General features: G+C 36.8%; 1 protein-coding gene across 1 annotated transcript; it reads right to left on the bottom strand.

Moving 5' to 3' along the window:
* Positions 1-978: 978 nt before the first annotated feature.
* LOC144441177 (uncharacterized) lies at positions 979-8,110 on the bottom strand. The gene is made up of 4 exons (XM_078130725.1): positions 7,594-8,110; positions 6,852-7,055; positions 5,917-6,474; positions 979-1,467 (listed from the first exon to the last, which is right to left on the bottom strand). The coding sequence occupies exons 1-4, from the start codon at positions 7,871-7,873 to the stop codon at positions 1,274-1,276; spliced, it is 1,236 nt and encodes a 411-aa protein (XP_077986851.1). The 5' UTR covers positions 7,874-8,110; the 3' UTR covers positions 979-1,273.
* Between the last annotated feature and the right edge of the window lie 10,906 nt (positions 8,111-19,016).

Raw genomic sequence — 19,016 nt, forward strand, 5'->3', positions numbered from 1 at the left:
CTTCTGTATTGTGTTTTTTTTTATTAGAAAAACAATAAATGAAAGGCAAGTACGTGGCAAGCCATGCTAAACATACAGAATCAGGCTACATTTCCCCCGCATTTTTAGAATGAATCTGGCGCTAAGCACGGCACATAATGCACTACCCGTTATTTTATACCCAGCGTAAAAAAATACAGAAACTTCTTCATAGCAACGAAATGTCTGACCTTTCGTTGAATTATTGCAATCATTTTTTTTTTCATTTTTTTTCTTTTTTGAAAAGGATACTCTACGTGTGCATAGTTTGTATATATTTCACCAAGTGCTAGCAGTAAATAAAATATTTTGATATAAATATTGCATTTTGTCCCCATTTGCATTGTGTTTTTGACGGGTACATTTCACTAACCAAAAATTGTAGTCAGAATGAAATGCGTCGCCAACAATAGGTACAGCCATAAAGTCTTGATTAAAATTGTTTGAGGTGAACACAAGCTGTTCTCGGGTCTCCATCTGTCCGCACCATCAATAATTAATGAAAATTTGATAAAATAACGCCGTATACTGGTATAATTTTTTTGGAGGGAAATGACATATATAAACACAACTGTAATATTTCAAGACTTCACCGAGACCCTGTCTATTACTTCAGATTTTGAAATATTTGTTTCTATTGTTCGAGGATTTTGCCGATTTCAATTAAATTCGTACATCATATTTTGACGATATGTTTCATTAAACGTAAATTTTTGTCAAAAGTTCACAATTTTTGCCAAAAAAATAACAATTTGCTTGTGTGAAATTTCAAATTTCTGACAATTGAAAAAACTACAGGATATATTTTTGTCAAAAGTTCAAAAAATTTTGTCTGAAATTTCAAAATTGTTCTCTAAAAATTTCAACCTTTGAAATCTAAAATCGATTCGAAAGAAATATTTTTAAAAATTGCAAGATAATTTTTTCGCATCGCTGATTTTAATTATTGTGATTTGCATCAATAAAATAAAATATATTGCTAAAAACAGCCTTATGTGTTACCAGCATAATTGTCAAAGTCATTTGCATATTATAATCAGGGAATTTTATGATATCTTGTATTTGGTAAAATATCATTATCGACAAAACTGATTTCTCCAGTTGTAGCAAATACAAAATTTGCATTTAGTGAGTGAGTGAGTGAGTGAGTGAGTGAGTGAGTGGTCGAGAAAACGACGCAATAATGAATAGTTTTTTGTTTGCTGTGGCGTGGTTTGTATTGTTCATGGAAAATGATTTGAGGTTCATATCTCTGTTATATTTGCAATGGAGCCGCCCCCATATGCTGAGTTTCATGATGTCTTCGCAGGTCCACTTTTCTCTGGAATGCCTTCCCGCATATTTCGCAGCCGAAAGGTTTGAATCCCGAGTGCTTCCGACTGTGTGTGATGAGGTTCGATGACTGACTGAATGCCTTGCCGCACTGCATGCATTTATGTGGCTTTTCGCCTGCAACAAAAACAAACCAAAGAAAAACAAAAAAATCTGTCAGTTTTTATTTCAACATCTAAAATACATGGCGGGCGAACAACTAAATCTTTAATTTTCGTATTTTTAGAAATTCAAACAATAAATTTGGATATTCTACCCTTCAGGATGTCCCCAAGTACCAGCAGGTATACATTTTTTGTCAAATTTTTGGTGTAGGCGATGATGGCGACAGACGCCCGGTACTTCGATGACGATGTGTGTTATTGCTCATCAATTTCACGGTGTTCATCGTGATCGAACTCCGAGGTGAACGTCCCGATATTACAAGCAGGGCACGGGTAAATCAAACAAATAGATGCCTGCAAATTTTATTATGCAAACATTCCGCCAAATATGCAGGTCAGTTCTTCCCTAATATGCCTTGTCGTTTTGTTAATACAGCCAATACTAGGGCCTCATTGACATTCGACGCAAGTATAGTTGGGTATAGTCAAACCGACTACTCTGTTTGCCGTAGTAAGGCATCACGCCGATGTGCCGTATGGTCGATCGGTCGTACCTGACAAGCACACAGAATGAAAGCAAACACATGACAAATGGAGGTAGGACGAGGTAACTGATTTATAGAGAATACGTATCTCCATTAGAATTCTCAGATTTTGAATAAAGACCATATTTTTACAGGCTAGTGTGAAATGATTCAAATTTTGTAAAACCTGGTTTTTTATTGGCCAATATAATAAACCTTTTTACAGGGTTCGTGTTCAGCGTATTCCACGTATAAGAAAAAGTATTGTCCTACGTTTTGTTTGCCCGGTGCACGTTACCAGACGACTAACAAAAACGGCGGGAAAAAAATAGTCAGATTTGCCCGTGGAAATTTATGTCCTACTTTGTACAACAAAATACCACGACCGGTTTAAATATAACGGTATTGTAGTGCAGAACCGTTCGTACAATACTGTACAATATACATGATTTATGTGGCAACGAAAGGTTGTTGTATATTGACGGGCACACACTGCGGCCGTTTTCAAACATTGGCGAATCCACATCAACAGTGTGGAAAGGTTGTGTGTCGGCTCAAGGAAGAATTTCGCGGTTGAAATTTTGCAAAATTTTGCTATGTGAAATTCTGCTAGGGGAGTATCATATATCAGCCCATGATAGCGATCACGGTAACAAACTCTATTTTGAATGATGTCGTCAGTTATGCATAGCGTGTTTGATTCGAAAGTTGGACCAACGGTGACACCTATCCGGCATCCAGTCGAACTTTTACAAAAAAAAAATCGAACCTGTTAGGCCATGATGATGACGTCATCCAGTACAGGGAATAAAGGATCGCCCCCAGATTAACATCCACCAAAAAATTCGGAGTTGTATTGAAATTGTACGGGTAGTTCCAAGATATGAGGGGCAAATTTCGCGGAAAACTACGCATTGATGCAAAAAATATCTGAATTACGAACAAAGGAATATAAATAGATATTCGTAACAACATAGAGTTTTTTCAAGTGAAAATCAGTCAGATAGCCCTAGGACGAATTCCTCTTCCACCCGTAACTATGTCGTCTATTTTTCATTTCGGTTGACGACAATATCGACCGCGCCCGCTCAAAATTTATTTGAGCACAATTTTGTGCTGGGTGTCGTCAGCTTTTATGGATACTTGAAATGGACATATTCTCATAACGTAGCAGACGAACAAACACTTTTATTTCCATGGATTTCTTATTCGGTGAGTTTTTTTAACATATTTGTTTGTCGTCAACCTTAAATGTCGTGATTCCGATAAAACAACTTTATGGACGACTAGGAACTGTTATCAAAAGATTATAAATCAACTTATAACGATGATCTTTCTCGAATGATGAGAAGTGCTTGACATAATACAATGCTAAAGAGCTTGACTTGATTGAGAACAAATTGCAGTTGAAGATGAGCTTTAAGTCTGCTACGATACTTAAACTATCGAAAAATCAACGATCACTTCCTATTATAGGTACAGTCTAATTTCTGCCCTATCTATCTCAATCAGAAAGCTTCTGTTCATCAAATGCGACAGTTTAACGACGACCACCTTCATTTCCCCCGATCAAGAATTTAAGGCACAACGTATAATTTCCCAACTGTAAGATTTTTGGTATCGTAAATGTAATTTTTAGTGAAAGTTGAAATGTGTCTACGTGGCGAATATCTTAACACAATTATATATGTATATATAAAGTGCAAACGTTGTAGATAATAGTGACTAAAAGTGAGCAAAATCACCGATGTGTCGAATGAACATACTTTGAATTAAATATATATACAAATATGTGTATGTAAAATACCACAGTAATATTCCCGAATGTATGAATATGTGAAATTTGTTTGTTTGTTTGTTTGTTTGTTGCGAGACGCGTCAGTAATGCACAACTGAGAACAAGACATCTTGGCCCAAGATACTACGTTTTTCTCGTTGTTGACTCTAGAATAGCGATGTCGCTTCTCGAAAAAAAAATCATGATATTTACTGTCATACGAAGAAAACTTAAAAGAAAAACTAAGTATAAGTGAAGTTGATCGATCTTGATGATTAGTGAATCAGGTATCGCAGACGACAAAATGTGTGAATTAGTCTCCAAATCTGACTTGTCTTTGAACCATCCGTAAATCTTAAAAACTCTTAATATGTATGGACCACTTTTTCACCCATCTCAGCTACTAACTGTATACTGAGTCTATCAATGTTGTCAATTAGAGCCCGACTACTACGCTTCACTGAACAGAGTGGATTTTCTTCACCAAATTCCAACTTCATCAAGCGCTGATTCGGTCACGAATATTAATTGCCAGTGACTATAACGCTGTCTCTATGACCGAGAGTTGTCGCCGTTTTGCCCATAAAGCGGATGACTCGTTTTACCGCCATTTCAAACTGAACTGTGACGCCTCTGATCTGACTGCACTCTGATGAAGACACCGAGTGTTGGGTGGTTTTACTATCTTTGTGACAGGCATAAGATGTAAAAGGTTTGATCAGTTTACGGTATTTTAGATATCTAAAATGGGAGATTTATATTTCCGGTACTCTGATTAAAATCTCTAAAAAAAAAATGGGATTGCACACGTTGTCGATTCTTGAGATATGGCGTGTGGGATATTATAGGCGAGCAATGGGTCGTGTTCTGGTGACAGTTTAACAACAGCGAAAGGTGACGAGATAGTGTTCCTGATGAAATTCAAGTCCGTGGAAGAGTTCTATAAATATATCCGTCAATTTTCCAAATATTTTCAGCTTTTACGACAAAGTTTAAAATCCAGAGATTGTGCCTTTAAACTTATACACACACATTGACATTATTCGAAATGGCGGGGGGGGGGATACGTGTGGGCCTCCTAACGTGGGAGTAAGGTCACACAACGTTGAAAACATACGGGTTTTGATCGTAAGTAGATTCTCGTATATTTTAGTAAGTGTTACCAAAAATGGACCGAGGAGTGGATATTAAATAAATATTATTCGTGGAATGGAACTCTAGACATTAAAAAGAAATATCGCTCTTTACTCTCAGTTATTAATTATGGCGGTCGGTGATAATTTGTAAAATATTGTCTTTAAAAATGGAGAAGAAACAACAACAAAGAAATGCGTTCAACTATATATGAAACTGAATTAGGAGAACTTACTTAGTATAATTTAATTAACTGGTGACAGTGAACATTATTGAACTAACTGTCACTTTTGGGAGTCATATAAATGGTCTGGTTATAGAAAAAAAATCTACGAATTTGAACATTTCGGTATTTTACAGCAACGGTTTGCATCGCAATCATCAATGTGTCGTGTATTTTATTTGTGAAATTTTGAAAGGTCGATTTATTACTTAAAAATATAAGTGATATTTTGAACTCCGATCCATATCAAAATATAAAAGGTATTCCCTATTTCTCTCCAAGGAATTTCGTCGAATTATCATATAATTACATACCTAAAGTTATGCGGTTTTTAATATTTAAAGCGAGCTTTTACGTTGTTGTAGTAATAATAACTATTTTCTTGTTTGTTTGTTTGTTTGTTTGTTTATTTGTTTGTTTGTTTGTTTGTCATGTCCCTGGATACACATCATTTCCGACTGGACATTACGGACACGCTCTGGTGTCAGGTTGACGTGGCAGCACGAAAATTTATTCAGCAATGCTTAAGTTCTATCCGAATGCGGGTTATTTTAGCGCGCTTTAATTCCGGGTCAGTTTTTTTTTAAGTTTACAGAAATATTGCAATAGCCTGTGGTACTAGGCTTACTCTGCAGCTAAGATATCAATATCTAAGCTTATAGGAATAAACAAAAGAAAGAAGAAATATTGACAATATTAACTTAAAATATATCACGTCACAGAGATGATATAGTTGCTATAGTGACAAGGGATGAGGAGAAAGGTTTAACAATGTACGAGACAATAGAATGAAACAATGATTACCTGTGTGAATGTACGTATGTTTCTTCATGTCAGATTTCTGATGGAATCTTTTCCCACAGTACTGGCAAGGATAGGGACGAGTATCGGAATGAATCAGTAGATGTGTTGACAACGTTGAAGATCGCTTAAAACATTTCCCACACTGTTTGCATTGGAAACTTCTCTCCTGTGTATGGACGGCTCTGTGTTGACTCAAACTGACGGCGTGTCCGAATGTTTTATTGCAGATTTCACAGGCGTAGGGACGTTTACCGCTATGTGATCTCCGTACGTGCACCTCCAAACCATGCGGTGTGCTAAAAACCTTCTTGCATTTGACACAAGAAAAAGAGCCAGTTATACTTAATAGTTTCTTTTCTGTTTCGAAGTCGTCCTTGAATTCAAACGCTTCGTCCATATCATCCGACATCGGCGAATATCTGTTGTCGGACCAAAATAATTGATCTGTTGCCACCGCTTTCAATATTTGTTTTTCGGCGTGAGCAAATTGTGCTCGATATACGTCTGTATAACTCAATTTGGAGTCCTTCAGAAGTTCAACCATAGCTTTATTAAAACCTGAAATATTGAGAAAGAGAAAAAATGGCGATAAGGATAATGAAATCATAGTATTCATATGTATACTGAACATCGAAACGGGTAATAAAAAGTCAAACTTGAGTAGCAAACTGAACTTGTCGCTTATAAATTCAAGTACAAAGTTTGAGTTTTATGAAAAAAATTTAAAAAAATTTAAAAAAAAAACCTTCATGTTTTCTTTGAAAATAGACGAAAAGGCTCCCTATACTTGTGCATCGAATATAAGGTACATGTTTAATCCGATTAGTGAGACCAATTGACACGGCTTAGCGGATTAAGTATTGGCCTATAACATACTTAAAAGTTAATCCTCTAAGTCGATAGAGACGTAGGATACATAGCAGTGTCTAATTTACCGTTTGGTGGAGGTGATGGGACATTATAGGTGGATATATCACACGGCCACGTCTGTCCTTCGTTGCCAACATTCAGACCCATTTCACATGTTATTCTCGTGGTTTCTGCATCATGGCTGTACACATTTTCGTCTCTGATGGAGGGAACAGCTGTGTTTTCACTATTCTCGGAGTGTCCAAATTCACCATATTGTCTTGAGAATTCTGAAACAGTGAAAATCAGTCGACAGGGGAAGTTTATTATAGGTCTCCATGGTAATACGAAATACATCAATTTAAAATGATAAAAGTAGTTGTATTTGTAATGATAAAATAGAAGGTTCGAAACCGTAGAGTGCAAATAAACCAATATTTGTTTTGTCTCCCTTAGAATTAAAATCCAACCTGAACATATAATATTCGCTTGTTGAAACCGGATTCTTTAAACTGTCGATTTTGATACCATTTGGTAGGGATATTTTGGGCACATGTACATGATAATTTCCAACCGCTCTTTTACAAATCGATGACCTCTCTCGGCGCTGGTTTTCGCGGGTATCTACGTTTTATATTCATTGCCCTTTGGCAGCTATACACATCTATAGATATGGTGTGCCTAGCTGGTTATGGAATAAATATGATCACATTTGTACATGCCCAAAGTAGAGAAAATTCGACTAGTGAATTGTTTTAAAAGCATCTATGTTTTATATTTCATTTCCAAACTATATATTTCAAGCCGAAGAATTTGTATGATACCCACCTAGGATCTTCGGTGTCACTGCCGTAAATGCGCTGACAGTACTCGGTGAGAAATACTTTGGCACCCGTATTGCAGGTTCGAACGCCAGAGTCGGACTTTTCGTCGGTTCGGGATGTTTTTCCACTGTTAAGTCATTTCTATCATCCGAGTCGGTGAGAGGGGACGATGTGGTCGTCGCGAAACTGGAATTTGTCGTAATTGTTGATGGCGTTGATATTAACACATTGTTACAGGTGGCCAATTTTTTGCTACATGTCTTCACAAGAAAAGATCGAGGCATTTTCTACCCCAAAAATTATCAATTTCCAGATAAAGAACGACCAATTGATACGATTTGAACGAGTGAGCTTTCGTTTGTTTGTGGGACACTGCCTGCTTTCGAGACCAAAACCGCTCACTCACGATCTCAATTAAATGACTCTTTGGCTTTCACTTAATATGCATACTGATTATGCAAATTAAGGGGTTAGACGTTTTAAAAAGTCCGACCCATCTATTAGTTCAGCGTTCTGTCAGTACTCTCCACACTGCACTCCATCTGTTTCTCGTATATCGCGTGCCCGACCAACTCCTCATAAATCAGCATAAATTGACGCATGCGCCCTACCTTGTGATCTAGCAGGTGTCAGCGAGTGACACCACGGAATACTGATCTTTGTATTTACTTTCTTGTCCTATCAGACTGGCGGCAACTCTACATAGAAAAGATTTGACATAACCGGACAATTTTGTATATCAAGTGATTTGTGGACTTGAATTGCCAAAGGGCGGGAAGAAGGGGAGGGGGTGTCAAAATTGGAATATCAGTGTCAATTTCATATTGTCATATGAGTGGATGGGTCAAAGGTCAACATTTATTGTCGATTGGATTATAAACACTGGGAAATATAAAGCGTTGTATTTCTAAATTCAAAATGAATTTTGTTATCAGAAGTTAGCGAGAAATTTAAACCGACTTACCATTGGTTATAAAACCACATCGTAATATTGATGAAAAGGTTAAAGGTCAACCATTTATAGTCACCCGGATTACAAACATCGTGAAAAGGGATTATTTCTACTTTCAAAATGAATTTTATTTAATCATCTCAAAGTGGACCGTCTGGTTATCGTGATGGCCAATTAAACCATGTAGCGCTATATTATAACTCTATTTATTAGTCCTACAGATAAGAATGTAATATTTGTATTACAAAGATTAGACCAACCATATGAATATAACATGTTGTATGATCTCTCAGTGTTCTCTTATCAAAACAGAAACATTTTTTTGCAAAATATTCAACGTCCAATAATATCAATGATATATTCAACCCTGAGTTAATTAATGATGTTTTTATTCCTTACCGCGATATTCTCAGTAATGTTAGCAATGTGAGATAACTTTGTAATCGTAAACAGCTTATTATAAAGGAGCCACAGAATTGCAAAAAAAAAATATTGAAGGAAACAAATGAAAGATAATAATTTGGTCTTGGGAATGGTTAACGTACATAGTTCTCACTGATCAGTATGCACTCGTTTGTACCTAAATTTATACATTACACCACTTGCTAGTTCAGCATCAATGAAATTCGCACTTTGTGAGGGTACGTGCAGGAGTCGATGTCCTTGTATATATAGAACACGATTCCATGGGAAAATTTTGGACCAATCTGTATAATTACCCTGAGATTTACAAACAGATTTATTTTTAACATTTAACTACAGTCCTGCACACTTTCTCCGCCCTCAACGATACCAAACTCCACGAGCGCGCGCACACACACACACGTACGTACGTACGTACGTACATACATACATACATACATACATACATACATACATACATACATACATACATACATACATACATACATACATACATACATACATACATACATACATACATACATACATACATACATACATACATACATGGTGTATATATGTGCGTTTACCTGTTGAGTAAAAGGGGGCAAACATATGAGCAATCATTTCTAGAGCATGTAAATGAGATGTTTCTCTTTTGTTCACTTATACGTCATTTGTTCTTATTTCTTATTTCTAATTGGTAGGGGTATATTCTTCTATCAATTTGATTATACGTCAATTAATTAATTTGTTCATTTGCCAGTTTTCGTGTTTTCAAAACGACAAAACGGGAAAGATGAGGGTAATGAAGATGCTACAACATCTATAGTAATTATGGTTATAGAGTACAACAACATTTGTGGTGACCATGTTAACAGAGTATAAATGTCCAATGAGTTCGCCCTTGAGAGTGGTCATCAACTACTACCGTTCCAATTTGAAAACAGACTTTTATTTAAATAATTTGACGTCTCTCCAATACTGCCTCTGAGCTCCTAAATTGAAGAGAGTTAACTGTGTATGTATCTTATTTCTTGATTCCATTGTTCAACTGAAAATAGAGCTTGGGGAAAGTCACGAGTTTGATAGATGGACAGTTTCAGTTTGATAGGATTAATTTTAAAAATCCTTTCATTGGACGTTTCCGCTCCTTACCGGGATAAACGATATCTCTATGTATCCACCAATACAATAGTGTATAGCAGTAGGGCATATCGACTTCGCCACATGCTCTAATTCCAAACTATTACGTCCAAGTTAGTCATTTGGAAAACAAAAGGCTGCATATTGCTCGTTATGAAAAAAAGATAATTCTAGCCCCGGGACCTCTTCCTATGGGCGTATTCTCCCAACTGTCTCATTACAATAGATTGTAATTTACTACTCATTAGTTTCTCTCTATGCAAACATCATACGAATGAGTAATGAGTGTAAGTGTAATTAAAATAAGATATAGTCGAGATTGCACCACCTACATATTTGGGCTAATCTTTGATTTACTACAATTGATAAAAATGGCCGTCACAGCCATGCAGTTAGAGATACTGTTGAAGCCAATATACCTGGAACAGAGTGTCATCTTTCCCGGCAAACGCTTATTTCGCTGTCTGGCCCAATAAAATGTCTTACTAACATTGCTACATTTTATCCTCTGACACAACAGAAATCTTACTAACATTGCTACATTTTCGTCGTCTGGCTGGACATACAATTTTCTGTCTGTAGTGAATATTGCTACATTTTCTTTGCATGTGATATCATTACCTTAGCAGATTGTTACAATGTAACTTATTTGTTATGATTTAAGCACTGTTTGTATATATTGTCACAATATCAATGTTTTAGTGAAGATATATCGCAATGATAATGATCATGATGATAACTCTAGCAAGGAACATGTAGCAATGTTTAGGGTCGGTTATTTGTCGGACGCTGCGACATTCTGTTGCAGACTTAATGGCTTAAGTTGTAGGATTGCTAGAAACTTTGCATTGCAGACGGTAATCACTTGAAAGCATCGCTACCGTAAATTGTTTTAAATTACCCCCCTCTCCCCCACTAGCCTGAAGTTAGTGACGTCGTCGAGATATATTATCGCGGCATAGGTTATACGAAAGCCAATTTTAATGGTCCACCACTAATAAAACAATGTTCTGATCACATACACAGTCATTTAAATAATGACATGAATTGTACTCTTCGTTGTAAACAGTTTGGTATTTTTATCACTACAATTATCACTATCATTACTTTATTCAGGGGGATAAACATGAAATTTCCTGGGTATCAGACGTGGATACACCACGTGACACCATTTTGATAATACAGGTGGTAATATCAATTCAAATGGTCCCGGTGTAATTGATGAAATGATTTTTATAGCCATAGTTTGCGTATTTCTCGAACTTGTAAAACATATCAACTCGAACTTTTGTTTTTCCAATGTTCGTATTTTATTCGTCCGTCCGTCCGTCCGTCCGCCCGTCCGTTCCTCCCTCCGTCCATCCATCAATCCATCCATCCATCCATCCATCCATCCATCCACCCACCCACCCATCCGCGCACCCATCTATCCATCCACCCATCCATCTATTCTCCGTCTGTCTGTGCATCTGCCAAATTCTGTTTGCACCTCCTATACACGAATACACACAGTTTTCAGAAAAGCATTTTAAGCCTCTTGATTTCACCTTATTCAGTTGTGTTTTGTTACCTTCTACCCACAGTTATTTGTCATCGTACCAACCCCAAATATAATAAATGTTTTGTCCCAAATTCAGACAAATCAACCGAATACTCTGTATGAGACATCACGGTCCACAGAACCGATTCGAAAAGCTATTGATAATTTACAAATCCAAACATGTTTAGATGTCACATTAACCATTGTGTTAGTATTCCATTAGAAAGTAGTTTATTCAGTGTCCCCCCCATAATGTATATAATAACTATTTTGCCCAGGACATGTCAGGTCCCGTCTCATCGTCCTGTCTTGTCTCTTATCTCCTGTCTTTTCTAAACAATTTCTCTATAAATGATTATTATAAATGTATGCTGATAGCATCGCTCTTTAACGTTTGTATATATAAGTTGGTGAAAAGACTTATTTGAGGGTGAACACCTCGTTTGATTCATTACAAAAGAATCGAACAAACAAACGATGAAGACTAGTGCACTGAAGCGTCTATGCTTTGATGAGAACTGTGGTCTCCGCCATCAAATCATCCGCTGTTCACCTTTAACCTCGACCTTTGTTCATATTCAAAGCTACAAATACAAGCTGGACACTTTTAAGAGACACGTCCTGTCAGTCGGACTAACGGAGAGGTAGTATTATCACAATAAAACATTGCGTTATTATGATCATTATGGTTCTTCTGTAAACGTTTTGATGCAAAAGATTTGAGGAAATACATGTTGGTAGGTGTTGTGCATGTTATGGTGTTAAAATTTGAATGTGTGCAATGAATGAAGTGGATGAAACGAACGAACGAACAAGTGAGTGAGTGAGTGAGTGAGTGAGTGAGTGAGTGAGTGAGTGAGTGAGTGAGTGAGTGAGTGAGAGAGTGACTCAGTGAGTCGGTGGGTAAGAGTGTAGGCATTTGTGTGTGAACGTGGTACACATGTAATAAATAACGCTACGCACTCGGTTGGTGCACTATTTGCACTATAACCCGACTCGAGTTCATAAAAGCAGCATACATCACGTCCACACAAATCACATGTTTACAAACTTATCATTACATAAAAAAATATTTTAGTCCAATACAGTTAAATGCAGTAGAACAACACCATCAAAAAGCGGAATGCTCACACGACTACTGAAAGTGTTGGAAAGGTTATGATTTTTGAATGGAAACACACCTGTGTGTGTGGTCACAAATTGGCCAATCAGATTTGTGGATGTGTACACAAATTAGCAAGTCATTGCGTGCATCAGGCCTGTGATTGGTCAATTTTATTTCAACCATCTGGCATTTGTGGAACACGTGTTTCTATCAATTTTGTCATTTCGCGATTTGATTTTGATGTGAGAGGACAGCCATGCCGTAGGCACTCTATGTTGTGGGACGTTTGTAGATAGTAATCTGATTTCAGGAACAGACTGGTGAGTAAAATGTAATCCTTATAAATCTTTACGTCACCTTTTGAATTCTTTGTATTTTTGTCCACAAGACTTGAAACCGGCTCTGCGTGCCTCTGAACCTTACGTGACTTTACTGACCACTAGTTTATCACTATCGCCCCTCGGTAAGTCTGATTATCAGCTACAGTCTTTACTAATTGGACATCTGACTGTGGTGTTGTAGTTCTATTTTCGACCTGTAGAAAGACCTAGAATTTGATCAGCATATATTCTTTGTGGCTCTGATGTAAACAATGGGTAGGTATTGGAAACTATATTTTGAAGTGGCAGTTGTATAGTTTGAGGCTCGTTACAACAATTGTTGCATTTGGGTTTTGTTTTTGAGCTTCCTAAAGTTCGTGGGTTTGCACTAAAGTTAGTTTGAGTGCAAAGCCCGGAAGAACGAAAAGCACAAAAATTAAAAAGCGATAAACTCACGCTACAATCTTTGCATCTATGTCTTAGACATGTCTCATTGTACAATATCTTACCCACAACTCTCTCTGATTGGTATGCTTGGAGGTTCCTTATTTCATAACTTCTTTAAAAACTCATATTTCTCAATAAGTTAAGCATAATAATTATGTTTAAATAATATGTAACAAAAATAAAGTTCTAAATCTTGTATAAAAATGTTCTAAAAACTAAATTAAACATGTGCTCTGAATAAAACACTTTTCAATATCAAAGTGCCTCTAACTTGCAATGGGTAGTCAGTTTGTATGAAGAGTTATAATATGTAAATTTCTTTTGTTATGCCTATTCAGAGTAATCTATATCTTTGGCAGAATCATAACGGGTAATTTTCTGCATGCGGCTTTCAAGAAAATCTGTTGACAAATTTCTAAAATTGCTATCTCCTTCTACAATAAATCCTTGATACCAGTCTGAGAATCGATGAAAATGGGTATTCAGAAACTCATCGGTGGCAATTCTACGCTTCGCAAACATCAAAAATGTTTTTACAAAACCCTGTACACTGGTGAAATTTGTTAGAATTCAAGGAGATGATGTCTAACAGTTGTGGGTAAAATAATTGTACAGTGACATGTCTCAGAACGAATGCTTTAAAGTAATGTGTGTTATGTATTCTGTACTTTAGACAAGTTTGGGTTAGATGTTCAATACAAATGCATAATATTTCTAGTGTACGGCATTGTCTTAATATTGTATTATACCAGTGCAGTATCTGAATATTGAACCAGTACACTGTTTAGATTAGATTTCCAATATTTGTCTTCGTTCAGCCATGAAAAATATGAGCGACCTGAGGGGGCTTTGTCACTACAAGTCGCTAGACGAGTAGTGACGACGCTTAGTTCACGAGTATTTCTCAACTAAATGCGGGAAAATATTACAGAATAACATAATTATACTATAGCGCCAGTAATATCAAAGAAAAAATCGGGAAAACAAATGGCAATTTTGAACGTTTTGACTCATATTTCGAACACAGCAGAACCAGTGACGTAGACACCTGTTGTCGTGACACAGACGCGCGTTGCCGTGACGTAGAACGACCAGATCTGTATGTTCCATATTTTTTGTTCGACGAGCCAAGGTATAATACACAATGTCGATATGCAATCGTGTCAATAATATACTTGTGAAACAAAAGAGTTTACACACGTGAAGTGGTGGTATAAGTGATTTTCAATGTCTATTGGCTAACCTATTGGTGAACCCATGTATCTCCCTACGTTTTCAAACTAGATAATGGCTATTTAAAGTGTTTGAGTTAGAAACACTAGGTGTGCAATATGAACACCATGGATGTTGGTTTAACAAGTAATAAGTATTGCAACATTTTTAACACAAATTTCACCCGTTTCTTCCTGTTCAATTGTCACTTTTTTTAAGCGACGAGATCTTACCCTCCTATATCGGGGGTGTCACACAGTACATAGAAAACACTTTAATGTCGTAATATATACTCCATACACATTAGCAGTATTTAATACATCATTTCCTCTTAAATACGGTGTACGTAATATAATATCAAAAAACACAAACTAATTTGATGCTAACAAAAAATTGACAATGTTATATTGTGCAATAATGGAAAGTTGAAACGAGTGCGTTGGTGGTGGTGTGTAGGTGTTTGTTTGTTTGTTTGTTTGTTTTGTTTTGGGAGGGGTTAATTTTTTTTGCATATTGAAATGTACCTGTCGTATTCAACTCATTGAAGTACACGTCTAGCAGACCTCAAACTTGAATAGGAGTTTACTCGAAATATATAAAGTATTCGGTAACATATATAGAACACGTATATTGAAAATGACAGAATCTCCTGTTATGATCAACGTCGCAAAACCGCATACCTCTTTACGACACCGTCCGAAACGTTCGTTGCTTCAGCACAAATGTGTACTGTGGCTTGTCAGAATGATTATGATATCAACTGTACTAAAAAAGACAATGCCATCGTAGGATATTACATCGCATTAGTATACTTGACCACTTGATTAGGGGAAAATGTTTCTTCTTTGTCTGATTTTTATGTATTTTTTTTGTAAAACACTACACGGATTTTCAAAAGCTTAAAAGCTCAGGTTGTGCCTTTTTCTTAATCAACCGTTTGTAATGATTTTCAGCACGGGTGCTGTCTGACATTCGTAGAACGGAACGTTTACAATTTAAAAAAAAAAGTTATCAAGCTGACGCGCGAATCATCATATAAACGATCAGAAATATGAATTGATCAACCTCTAATATTGAAACGGTGACACGGTGATAGTAAACTAGAAGAGGCGGCATGAATGGCGGGGAATCACAGCTGGTCGTTACTAGTCACATCACAGCAAAGACAATGACACATCATTAAGGAGTCCACATTTTGAAAATAGCTCTATTGTGACAAAACCACACGGTATTAGAGTAGCTATGTAATCAATAGACACCACGTTGTATTGTAACATATTCTACAATTAGGATTAGAATGACGCAAGAAAAACGCAACAGAAAAAACAGTGTTGTCCTGTTGTTTTTACAATATGGTAGCTTGATTGAGAAAAACACAGATTTCAAAAAAATATGCGTACGTGTGCTCTTCAAAAATGTCTGTTCGGTCAGTAGATTAGATGGCTACGGTGGCCGTCTGAGCATTACTGCATGTACTGTGTAGAATCGGTCGATTTACTGGGCACTTATTTTAGAATGTACGAACTCTTAACTAAAGTTAGTTTATTCACGGAATCATGTTTCTTACTTGTCTGTGCTGTGGTTTATGGTTTATTAAAACACCATGTTGTAGTGATTTTGGTTTTTCATCAAACTTTAGGCCATATCTACAACCAAGTGTGATATTCAATTTGTTGTCAGCACGCCAAATCGTCTAGTGTTGCCCTCATTCAAGAAATGAAACTTTTTTCGTTGTAAACTTGGCGTGTCTGTATTAAAGTTACAACCCAATCCTCATCCATATGGCCACTTCAAAGCGTCAATATGTAGCCCATAGACCCTCCCCTATATCACAGTCTGTGACTATACGTACACATAGCACTGCTCTTACTATCAAAAGCATATACGAGCTATAAACAAGAAAAACACAAATATATCAAAAACTATAGCAAAAACATTTAAATGTGTTCGTAATGCATGGTAAGAGATGACGTTGTATTCAATATCAATGTCGACGCAATCTTCTGATTTTTAATAGAGTAAGTAAGCTTACCCAGCGTTGTTAAAGTGTTGTGTGACGGTTGTCAAAATTAGAACTTAGGTTATAATGCGACTTTGACTCTGAACTCACTTGTACCATACTTATACCATCACTGGATCTCGAATTTTCAGTTCAGTTCAGATTGGAATTAAAATTCAGCTGTGAAAAAGCGGTTGTGTGTTAAATCTGTAGAAAAAGTTTGTTCTATCCAATGCGTATGGCTGTAAAGATAAGATAACGTTAATGTGAGGACCTGGGATTGAAGCATGGGCCTTTAACAACATGCCATAATTTAGGTTACTTGTTTTAAATAGTGACGTGTAATTACAGCGATGAATGAACGAAATTGCAATTTTTGTTAGTCGAGAAGTAACGACCACAAATTGGACGTTTAGAATATGTGTTAAAAACTGCATTATAAGTAAAAATGGTTTTGTTAGTTCATTTGTTATGTGTACATGTGACGTATCACTTTGCTTCATCTACAGGCTCCAACCTTAACACATGTAGATACTTAAAAACGTGTTTGAAATGTGTGCCATTCTAATGTTTTGACAAAAGAGTGAAGCTCTAATAATAGGCAAGCATTGACTAGCTCTCCGACATCGTTGTCTACTAGTAATGTTTGCTACTTAAATCCATACGGTGATTGCGGGACTTGTTCAGTGTAAAAAATGACCTGTCACTTGCCACACTTTATAAAACTGATTCGATGATAAATCAAGGGCCAGAAGGAGAAACTTACGTAAAATAGGAAGTGTTTAAAAAGAATAGTCAGTTTGAGTGGTTGCACGGGTGTGAGTAATGATATGAAGTAGCCTGGTACATGGCGTAGTTTACATACAAATCGCATTGTCTCAACTATTATGACGGCAACCATTTGTTTTCTATGAGGGAGAACACGAGTGTAAATTGTCATGATTGCCCCCGCTATGTGGCGATAAATGGCATATGTTTGACACTTTGGTCCGGTAACATACTGTGCAGAGAGAGATTTCTATGAGTTGGTTATTGGTTACGGTTTTAGGGAAGCCGTGGATGCCAGACGAGATAATATACAAATATAAATAGGGTTCTAACTGGTAACGAATTTTTACAAATTAATTGGTGAAATGTGAAATGGCTACCCATTTCTGCTTTCACCGTGTAGATGAGGTTTAAAAATCTGGTTATAAGCTTTGGTCAGTTGTTTTATACAAGTAAGTCAAGTTGCCTTGCGTCACAAACCCTGGGCCTATGCTCCTGTAAAACTAAAAAGACGCGCACCAGCAAAAGTTGAAAACAGGCAACTCTCCATTGATATTTAATGTGCTTTGTTTGTTTATATCTTGGGAATGGAAGGGTATTCGCTGCATATAAAAAGGTACCTGTAGCATTCTACTAACTGTAGCATACATTACCATTACCTGCTATTCCCAGAACCACAGTCCGTGATAGAAGGACTGTGACAGAACTCAACCCGGTATTTGGACTTGGCGATTTAGCCCTTGCATACGAAAAATAGGGGAGAAGCCCCTACTATGTTTGCTAACCACCTACTGAATTAAACAACGCCAGAAGACATTTTTGATGACCAGTTTATGTCTTTGAAAACATCCATGTATGGACATTTTACTAGAAACAGTTTAATCAATGTTCTCTTAGTATTTTCACTCGAGTAAAAAAAGCTTACAAACACAGCTTGTGCAACTTTGATACTAAATCGCACGAAATTCGTACCCCAGGAAAACTTACTAGATGACGCCAGGGGCTTTACTAATGCTTTGCTTGGAATCTGACTGTGGGCGTATTAGCACTGCAGTATACAAGCAACAGTGATTAGAGATGACTAATTCGATGAAAACTTCTTTTGTTTTACTTACAGAATCTTTTATGATTATTTGCGTGACTGTTGTTCGTGTTTGGGCTCTATCCTCTTGTTTCTTTCTTCATTATCGCCCAACAAAGTGACTTTATAGACAATAACTTCCAAATCGGATTACAAACACATTCCGTGTTTCTTGTGTGAAAGTTACATGTGTAGGTAAATGACATCAACAAGGGTGAAGTCCCTGGATACCCCTCGTAAACCATTCAAAGAATGTATACAACACCTCTTCAATTGATTTAAGCTACTGCTACTTGATAAATGCTGATAGCTTCTTAGTGAGAATACTATACAGTGCTATACTGTTGATTGTTCTTAGCCGAATTAGCAAATGGGGATATTCTCATCACTGTGTTTTCCCAGGGAGGTGTCAGCCAACCTCCCTGGTTCTCCCAGGGTACTGTCACGGCCAACCT

Source organism: Glandiceps talaboti, chromosome 10, assembly GCF_964340395.1.
Source record: "Glandiceps talaboti chromosome 10, keGlaTala1.1, whole genome shotgun sequence".
Taxonomy (NCBI): Eukaryota; Metazoa; Hemichordata; class Enteropneusta; family Spengelidae; genus Glandiceps; species Glandiceps talaboti.

Bases quoted from the DNA above. Each gene is read 5' to 3' on its own strand.
- LOC144441177 (XM_078130725.1), bottom strand. From the start codon at position 7,873: ATGCCTCGATCTTTTCTTGTGAAGACATGTAGCAAAAAATTGGCCACC. The intron at 7,056-7,593 runs GTGGGTATCATA...TCACTGTTTCAG, and splicing joins AGTGACACCGAAGATCCTAG to AATTCTCAAGACAATATGGT. The intron at 1,468-5,916 runs GTAATCATTGTT...TTTTTGTTGCAG, and splicing joins ACATACGTACATTCACACAG to GCGAAAAGCCACATAAATGC.